The 10,524-nt window shown below is 40.3% G+C and overlaps 1 protein-coding gene across 1 annotated transcript in view; it reads right to left on the bottom strand.

Moving 5' to 3' along the window:
• SLC9B2 (solute carrier family 9, subfamily B (NHA2, cation proton antiporter 2), member 2) overlaps positions 1-10,524 on the bottom strand; it is a 40,309-nt gene that overhangs the window by 22,661 nt on the left and 7,124 nt on the right. The window contains exons 3-6 of the mRNA XM_015569984.1: positions 9,190-9,360; positions 6,910-7,052; positions 5,927-6,054; positions 4,349-4,524 (exon numbers count right to left, since the gene is read on the bottom strand). Of these exons, the coding sequence (XP_015425470.1) occupies positions 4,349-4,524; positions 5,927-6,054; positions 6,910-7,052; positions 9,190-9,360 (618 nt within the window). The remainder of the gene's footprint in view (positions 1-4,348; positions 4,525-5,926; positions 6,055-6,909; positions 7,053-9,189; positions 9,361-10,524) is intronic.

Here is a 10,524-nt window from a genome sequence, read left to right as displayed (position 1 = left end):
CCAGCCCCTCCCTGATGTGTGATTTTTGCCTATAAATATCTGAAAGACTTTTTGCCCGGGGCCCAGCTCCGCTCCTGCGTGAGTTTCGAGTTGAGCCCCAGCGCGCTGGAATAAAAACCTCTTGCGGTTTGCATCAAGTAACGTCTCCTGCGGTTGATTGGGGTCGCCGCCAGTCTGCAGGACAGAGTGAGGGTCCCTTTTCAGGGGTCTCACACCTCCTTTGATTGAAATGTATAGATACAATTGTAACCCCGCCATTCTCCAGAGCACTATCTCAATTCGTTGAGGTTCTGCTTCCCGGCATATGTCGACAGTTTGGATCAAATAAACTCACCAAAATTCTTTACAGGTTTCAAAGGTTTTTTTTACGTTAACACTTTGTATATTATATCATTGCCTAACTACTAGGCTGTACACCTGAAACTAATATAAAGTAACATTAAATGGCCAACTGTAATTGAAAAATAAAATTTAAAAAATTATTTTTGAAATTGCCCTTAGAAGTCTAGCTTCTTTGAAATATCATAATATGGAGAGGTGACTAGAACTATATTTTCCACCATAGCATAAAAGATGTAGGCCACTTCAATGAAACAAATCTGTTAACACATTGCACAAAAAAATTTATTAAAATTGCTCAACATATAAAGCCTTTCTTCAACACTATCCTTGAAATAAATGTATTAATGAGTTGTGGTGGTTTCTTGTTATTCTGCTACTTGTTATTCCCCACAATATACTATTTTGGCGTAAGGATGTTTGAGCTGAGAAGAAAGATACACGAAAAGTTCCCTATACTCCCTGTATTTGCTTCAAAGCTGGCTATAAATTTGTAAAGATGTCCCTCTCCCCTTTCTACCAGGAAGGACAGAAATTAACCACTGACAAAGCCAGGGACCCTCATAAACTCAAAGATGGCACCAGAGGAATCTACATAACAGTTTTTGCTAAGACAAACCCTCATCTACCATTAATTTTCTCATACATTTGCCTTTCCATAATTTGCTGCCCTAAAAACTCAAAAGTCCTTATCCTTTGTCTGGAAACTTTCTACAAAATTATTGTTTCTTGCTAAGGTGCCACTTAAGCCCAAGTTCTAACCACTCCTTTGAGTTACTCATCACTGAGTACTCCCTTGCATACGTAGCACAATACACATGCTAATAAACTGTTTTTCCCTTGTTAATCTGTCTTTTGTCAGTCTAATTTACAGGGCCCCAGACAAGGAACCTAAAATGGATAGAGGCAAACCAGTTTTTCTTCTCCAACAGTTTCAATCACCTCTCTTATTTAAAAATGTAATACCTTGGCCCTGACTGGTTTGGCTCAGTGGATAGAGTGTCGGCCTGAGGACTGAAGGGTCTCAGGCTCGATTCCGGTCAAGGGCATGTACCTTGGTTGTGAGCACACCCCCAGTAGGGGGGCGTGCAGGAAGCAGCTGATCGATGTTTCTAACTCTCTATCCCTTTCCCTTCCTCTCTGTGAAAAATTAATAAAAAAAAAAAGTAATACCTTGTAGTAATTTTATTTAGTTCAGACAACTCTCTGTTAGGCAAAGTACGACTGTCAAAAGTATATAATAATAACATATGTCTCGACCTATTACAGTAAATAATCGACTATAAATGTGTAGAAAGTGCCAATGACTATCAGTCTCATATAGTAAAGTTGTTTAAAAAAAAGACTTCCTGGGTCGCACCTCTGAAAATTCTGATGCAGTAGATCTGTCAGGGCTTGGGGTCCACATTTTAAAGAGGCTCCAGGTAGTTCCCATCCAAAAGGTCTAAGGACCCCGTCGGGGAACAGGTAGAGGGTATGCAGCATTGTCAACAAGGAAGGTTTTTAAGCTATCCACAGCCTCCGACCCCCCAGATTATGAACACCCAAGGAGACTCTCCCCACTGCCCTCTCTGTCCCTGTTCTTCTTCCTCCCCAATGATTCTAATGCAAACTCTGTTACTACTGTTAAGAGAAAACCGAGAAAACCGTAGGCCCACAATGGTGTCACTCCTGCTAAAGCCCATGATATCAAACCTAGATTTAACACCTGATTTAACTGCAGTTTCAACATCTCTCAGAAATGCAATCTTATTCATAAGCAATCTGCATGATAAAAATTCTTGTCTCCCACCCCACACCCCAAAAGACAGTTTGTTCTAAAAATAATCCTTTCTTTTCTTTTGTTAAATCTTTCTTTCTATGACAATCTTCCATTTTGTACAACCCCATAGAATGTCTTCTAGTTGCTAGATGGGATATACCTGATTCATGAATCACTTAATAAGGCCAATTAGATGTTCAAGTTTATTTGGTTGACATATTTTTTTAACACTCTAAAGTTGTGTTTTCTATTCCCAAAGGCTTTGATTTAACTGATCTAAGGTAGGGCCCATATATGAATATTTTTTAAATTACCCCACTCCCTATGTATTCTAGTGTGGACAAAAAGTAACCTCATACTAAACCTGACGAACTCAGGAGAGGCCTGCATGGCGGGTCTTACAAACTCAGAGTCCAAAAGTAACCACATAGGATGGTTTGAATAATAAAAATTCCTAACTAAAAGTGGGTCATGGTGTGTAGTCACATCCCCTCCCTGTAGCTAGCTTCCTTGGCAAATGTCAGTCTTTACCCTGATGAGCCTATTATCTTTCTCCATCTAAGATAACACATCTTTGCAACGTCAGAGTAATCTCATTTCCCAGATCCCTCAGAGCACACCTCCCACCAGATCACAGGCCCCTCACTGTTACCTTGTTCCCCACATACCATCTCTGCGCGCTGTAAATGTGAATAGTTAACTATCCTATGTCCACCAATGAAAAAGAAGTATGTCTTATTCTTTATCCAATCTCAGAGATTTCACTGTTTTGCTTTCTCCTGCCTCCCTAATCAACCACCAATGAATTTTATGTAGCACCCCCTCCCCCACATACAGCTCCTCCTTTGATTCTAATGTATAAAATAAACTGTAAAACTGCTATTCTTTGGAACATTGCTCAATATGTTGAGATTTTGCTTCCAGGCACTTGTAGTTAGTTTGGCCCAAATAAATGCATAAAAATTCTCTGCAGGTTTGGATGTTTCTTACATTGACATGTGTGCAGCTGAGGCTGAGGACCATTAGGTTTGATTTAATAGGTAATAGGACATCTTCATTGGTTCGTGAACAAGAAAGTATCATTATGAAAACCATATTCTGATAAGATTAATTTACTAGTGAGAAATGACAGGGACTGGGTGTAAGGCAACTGGGGCAACGGGAAGAGGTGAGGTTCTAGGTAATCAGTGTAAATCATATATTGCCGGGAGCTGGTCCATCCTTGCTGTTTCAAGGGACCTGGCATATATGGCATACTGTTCTGAATACGTTTGCTCACCTTCTTGGCACTATGTGTTTTAACCAAGGTCACCTCTCTGAGAAAGGTTGTTTCCCCAGGTAGGGATTTTCCCCTGAAGTTAGGGAGGGAATAAAACCCCTTAACTAAGTGCCAGGCAGGTAAACCTGACTAGAACATGGTGACAGAACCTAGCTAGAGAACCTGGACAGAACCTGGCTGGAGAACTTGGTCAGAACCTGGCTGGAGAACCTAGTGAGGGAACATGGCCACAGAACCTGGCTGGAGAACCTAGCAAGAGAACATGGACATAGAACCTGGCTGGAGATCCTGACCAGAACTTCGCTGGAGATCCTAACCAGAACTTGGCTAGAGATCCTGGCTAGGCTGCTGATCAACTGAACGCTGTCTCCGTGTCATTCCTTCTTCGCCGACTCCGTCCACACCTTTGGGAACCCCTGGACTGCTGGGGTTGGACCCCAGCAATATATAACTATAAATGGTTAAGATAACTACTGGAGGCTGGAGAGAGAATACATAACTTCCTAAGGTGTGTTCCTCTTTTATTACTACTTAAACCAAAATACATCCATATCAACAATTATCAAGTATTAATAGACTATTTATTAAAATCATTGTTGTTATTACTCATAAAATGTTTAAGATGAGAAAACAGAAATTGTTCCTTCCACTTGGAATGTTCTCTGTCCTTTGGGCTCATTGAAAAACCTACTCATCCTTTGTGTGAAGACTCCATACAGAAGCTATTCTTTAAACTTTGCTACTTTTCATCCTCCTTTGTGCACCTCCCATGCTACTTGAGCAGTCTGGGTTAAGGGAGTAAAGCTAGAAAGCTACTGGTCCCCGCTTAGGTAAGGACCTAACTCTTGCAGTTGCTTTCTCTATTTCAATTTGCCTTAATCAATCACCAAGCAAATATGCCAGGCTTATGTCATCACAATCTGTCTCTAGAGTTCAGAGAATAGCATATTGTGAACTGATCACTTTACCTGTGGAAAAGGCCATGCCTAAGCACGTGTTGAAGCCAGTGATGGCCAGAATGTCATCGAAGCTGCCAGCTGCCATGAGTAAGGTTGGGACACCTTTTTCAACACCATAACCTCCTTCCTGCAAAAGGAGCATTGAAGGCACCACGACAGCTGGAGAGACAGCACCTACAACAAAACTAAGCAGGCAGTGCTTAAACATTTATGGTAGTATCTCACTCGTCATCATTGTTATGAAATTACAATAACCTCTGCTCTTTTAGAGCACACATGTGAGAGAGTCTTTTGAATGGCAGTGATGCATCAAACCAGAAACACATACACACACACAAGCTCTACAGAACACTTGACAAACTGTGGCCATGCACCACCTGACTGTAAGCACTTTGGTTGCCTAATATATATCTGCATTTATGGGTGGTCTTCTAATGAGGTTAGGCTCCAGGAAACTGCCATTTTAAAAAGGTGGCCATGGATCTGTGGATTGGAACCCAGTGATCTCAGGCCTTCTACTGGGCCTTGGCATATAAAATAAGACAACAGACTAGGAAGGGGAAGGCCATCCTGACAGTGACAGTGATACTAAGAATAGCAGCAGTAGTAACAGAAGGAGCATGTTACAGTGCTTACCATGTGCCAAACCCCATTTTAAGCAGTTTGCACATATTAAATAATTTAATCCTCATAATAACCCTATGAAGTAACTACAATCATTCTGTTCATTTTGCAAATGGAGACATTGAGGCACAGAGAGATTAGGTAACTTGCCAGAGATCACACACTGGAAAGTTACAGAGCTGGGACCAGAGCCCAGGCAGAATATAGCTCCAGAGTCTTACTCATGAGAAGCAATAACTAACTTCTCACCTACTTGTTACCCTACATTTTTACTAAGCAATTTATATTTATTTACCTCTCCTGGCCCTCAGCCGTTGGAAATAGTAACTGACAGTGCAAGGAAGAGGCAGCAGAATCCCCTAATCACAATAGTCTAGAGCAGTGGTTCTCAACCTGTGGATATCGCGACCCCTTTGGTGGTCAAACGACCCTTTCACAGGGGTCGTCTAAGACCATCCTGCATATCAGATATTTACATTATGATTCATAACAGTAGCAGCATTACAGTTATGAAGTAGCAACGAAAATAATGTTATGGTTGGGTCACAACATGAGGAACTGTATTTAAAGGGCCAGAAGGTTGAGAACCACTGGCCTAGAGGAAAAAAACGGTACCAGGTGATCACTGCTGATGTCTCAATGATCCTTTGTGCAGACTCTGGAGTGAGATTCAACAGCTCTCTCAGCAGCATGGAGTCAGATGTAGGTAAAAAGTCTATTACTTCCTCAATCATATAAATTATTATAACCACTGTAAAAGTTAGCACCGGCAAAGATGTGTACTCTATTTTTAAGTTATAATATTTACACATTGGAATATTAATACTTAAATATTGTGCTAAAATATCCATTTTGTATTTTCTGATGTCCTTAAGAAAATGCTATTATGCATTCTCTTGTATCAAATTAGAGAAAGTTCTAAATATCCATGCATATTTTCATACGACAAGGAAAAATCATTACCCCAGTATAAATGCCCATTGCCATGGTAAACCCATTAGGAAGTGGGCAAGAAGAGCGGACGTGCATGCCTCCACAAGACAAGGACCGACGGATAATCGCATACAAACACCCTTCAACTTCTGCAGGGCCTGAAATATAAAAACAGACATTCTAAAGCAACCTGCTAAAGACACACAGGGAAAATGACACGAATTGCTTTTTCTTCAGTACTGAGACCATGTCTGGATCATAATGAACTTTCCAGGTAATGCGTTTTATTCCATAAACATTTCAGCATTCTAAGTGTTTTAGAGATAGCTTATTTTGTCCTCATAGTAACCCTATGATACACGTAATATTATTACCACCGTGTTTTAGATGTGTTCATCTGAAAAGGCACAAGTTCAAGTGATTTGCCCAAGATCATGAAATTGGTGAGTGGTGGAGTTAGGTTTGAATCCAGGAAGGCAGCTCATAATCTCCACACCCGTTTAAGCTTCTCAGTGTTGGCTTTATGTACAACCTGTGGCCCCAGCATGAACCCAGGTTAAAGACTCATCCCCAAGAATATTCATTCTATATTCAAAGACATACATGAATAAAAGCATTTTAGAAAAGCATACTTGAGACTCATTCTATATACCAGGCAGTTTCCTAAGCCAGTATAGTTAGTCCTGAACACCTCACTTGTATAGGGTTTTGTGCATCAAAAATATGTTTCTCTCTGCTCCTTACTTATAACTATGGCCTATTTCTCTGTCAGAGAAAGGGAGGGGCTTTATTCTTGGTGCTGTCCCCAAACAGGCAGTAACTCCACCTTCTCCAAGAAAGAGTATGAGGACATCTTCTGGGGACAGTCCTGCATGAAATAAATTGCATTGTCTTTTTGAGAATGCCATGCAAAATGTCCACATCCATTTCCTAAAGCGCAGGGATTCTAAATACTTGTGACATTGGAAGAATAAAATTCCTAGTCAACAGTTAGACATTTACAACTTCAGTACCTTTGAATCAAGCCCAAGGCCAGCACGAACCAATATGATAGACAGGGCTATACTTCTCAAAGCGGAGGACCACTTGTGCTTGATCTGTACATTATCATTGATGACAGGGATATTTTTTATGAGAAACCCAGCAAGCAGCATACCTGGAATGGAGAAGTCAAACAACCCTTTAGATAGTTTTCAAATACAGAAAACACTTTTTGGCACTGTGGATGTGAGAGAGACTACTCTGTAATCTCAGGGACCACTTCCTTTATGCTTAGCCCTCAGATAAATTACATTAAACTTTAATTTAATATTAATATAATACAGGAGCAAAGAAAAAGCTTTAATATGCAAATTGAAAGGACAGATTAGAATAATAACTGAAATTGAAAGAGAGAAATAGGAGGCAGTATTAGAAAGTGTGATCAAATATTAAATGTTTTAATAAAATGCCTAATTCAGTCATCTCTTTATGTGCAACTAGCAAATAGCTCCTAAAATTATTTGCTAAGTCAGATTACCTGAAATATAAATAGCTATATGGGCTCTATTTTACCTTCAAACCAGATAATTTAATAAAAAAACAACAACAAACCATAACCTGCTTTACAAAGGCTTAAAAGTGGGTTGTGGTGAAATGGTTGCTCTATCATGTCAGCTGGTGCCTCCTTTCTTTCAGTCATTAAACACATACCACTGCCTTCAGTATCTGAGACACTGCAGAACAAGCATGTCAAACTCATGGCCCGTGGGCTGCATGCGGCCCAGCCAATATAACGGTATGTAAGAAATGTTTTAATAAAAATTTCATAACAAATTTCACAATGTCCTGTTATACATGATTATTAATAATGAACTACAATGTTCACTAATGACTGATTACTATGATCGTGTTGCATTCATTTCTTTTACACTAATACTCTGTGTATAACAGGGTATTATAAAAAGTAAGTTACAAAATTTTTATTAAAATGTTTCTTACATACCGTTTATATTGGCTGGGCTGCAAAAATATTCATTGTGGTCCACATGCAGCCCATAGCCTTTGAGTTTGACATGCTTGCTGTAGTAGGTATTTGAGGTAATGAGCAAGGACTCAGTACTGCTTTCAGCCAGTAGGGGAGCAAGATATACTGACATCTCAATGTTAAGGGAGCATCAGTATGAACTGAGACAGGAGATACGAGTCCCAGAGATCCAAAGAAGGGGAAGGGGAGAAAGGCAGGGTTAGGAGAGCTGAGTTTTTATTGATTTCAGAGAGGAAGGGAGAGGGAGAAAGAGATAGAAACATCAATGATGAGAGAGAATCATTGATTGGCTGCCTCCTGCATGCCCCACACTGGGAATTGAGCCCACAACCCAGGCAAGTGCCCTTGACCAGAATTGAACCCGGGACCCTCAGTCTGCAGGCCAAGGAGCCAAACCAGCTAGGGCAATCAATACCAGCTAGGGCAATCATTATAGTGATTAAGGCATATAACTACCTGAAATCAAAAGGAATAATCATCTTATAAAAATTCAAAAACATCTTATGGAAGGAGGACTTTTTATTCTCCAAGTGAATGTGAAAACTATTTCCCTGGGACTGCGTTTCATTTGCCAGAGGTCTGGGTTGATGGGGCCACCTGCTTGCGATATGGCAGGTGTCCCCTTCTTGCCTCTAAGCATACAAGAAACTCTGCCTTGGTTGTAGAGGAAAGAACACCTTCTTTGATAAGGTGTATTCTTTTTTCCCCTTAATTTGTTATTATAGAAAGTTTTTTTTTAATATACAAGAATTACCAACAAAAGGCCAATTTTACTTCAAATACTCCCAAGTTATTTAGAAGCAAATCCTTATTGAAATAAATTAGCAAAGAAGTAGCTCACATCACCGATGAGTGAGTACTAGCTAGCATCACCAGAAATACCGGTTGATATTTTTGTTTGTTTATATAAATGAATAAGAAAATATGTGTTGGAACCTCACTTGTTTGTCAAAAATGTGAGTGACTTACAAGATATCAAGTCTTGATGTGTAGCATATGCTGATTTCTGTCTTATAAATACTTCCATCCTGGCCCATGTTAAGCTGTGAACATGATGTCACCGAATGTGTAGTTGAAAGAAATGGGCAGTAAGTATTTATAATTTAATTTTTTGAAATCACCATTTTTCATAAAATTCCTCAAAATTTAATTTTCAGTGTTTAGCTCTAGCATAGAAAATACAGAAATAGTTTATTCCTTTATTTCCAAACTACTATTCTTAAAACAGGATTTACACGGAAGAAGACAGGAAGTGTTTAGCACTTACCAAGAAGAGGAGGCAGTGGAGGCAACGTAGGTAACTTGATGAGGCCAAAAAGTTTGCCTCCGATGACGGCACAATAGAAAAGGATTATAATCCCAAACAGGTTTCCTCCAGGAAGACATTCACTGCCAGTGATTGACCAAACTACAGCCCACAGGAGAACAACCATGGTAACTGAAATAAACCAGGAAAACGAGTTTTTATCAGTAAGTTGTTATATGCAGGTTTAAATATAACCAAAATTAAAAACACACACACACACATTGAATACGTACACAAATACTTATAACCATGTGTAAATTTGAGAACATAATTACTATGAACAATCAGGTAATAAATAACCCACATCTGAGGAAACAGACTGTTACACCTGGCCTTGAATCTACCTAAGTGCCCCCCTCCTAGCTCCTCCCCAGTTCCTCTTGCCCTGCCAGAAGGAAGTACTATCTTGAATTATTTTTTTTTGCCATTTTCTTTATAATTTTACCATAAGTATCTCAGTAGTTAATATTAAAAAGAGAATCACTATTTTTACCCTTTTCTCAGGAACATGAGAATACTTGAATAATCACATGCCAGTATTTTAGTTCTGCATTGAAGTAGACATTATTATTTCTTTTCTACAGTCACTGTTTGTTTAGAATTACCCACATACTTACCTATTTTTTAAAATATATTTTTATTGATATCAGAGAGGAAGGGAGAGGGAGCTAGACATGGAAGCATCAAAGATGAGAGAGAATCATTGATTGGCTGTTTCCTGCATGGCCCCCACTGGAGATCGAGCCCACAACCCAGGCATGTGTCCTGACTGAGAATCGAACCGTGATCTTCTGGTTTATAGGTCAGTGCTCAACCACTGAGCCACACTGGCCGGGCCTTACCTGAGACCCCGAGAGAGGTCTGATGTCGGCAACGTTCTGACAAGAGGAAGGAAACTTTCCAACCGGATTGGTGCTGAGTCAGGCAGCTCCACCCGCACCCACCACGCTGACCTGCCCCAAGGACACTGCACTTTGATATTTTGATCCATAAAGCCACACAAATAGATCATTTCAGAGGAAGGAATCATACTCTTCAAACTGCTCTACAGGAACTGTAGAAGGTTTTAAATCCCACACAGAGAGGTTGCGTATGAATACACACTTCCGTCCATGATTGCCTTGTCCCAGGCCCAGCGGGCCCAGCAGCCCCTCCCTGGTTGCCACGGGGACCTCCCAGAGACGAACTCTCATCCTAAACTTGCGCCACAGCCCTGCTTTCCTTTAGGGCCTCACCGCACATGGGTGAGCGCCAAGCAATTCGGTTTTGCTGTTTTTAGTTCACGGCTGAGGAAGT

The sequence above is a fragment of the Myotis davidii genome, unplaced genomic scaffold (assembly GCF_000327345.1).
Source record: "Myotis davidii unplaced genomic scaffold, ASM32734v1 scaffold226, whole genome shotgun sequence".
In the NCBI taxonomy this organism is placed as follows: Eukaryota; Metazoa; Chordata; class Mammalia; order Chiroptera; family Vespertilionidae; genus Myotis; species Myotis davidii.
This window is presented reverse-complemented; position numbering and strand designations above follow the sequence as displayed.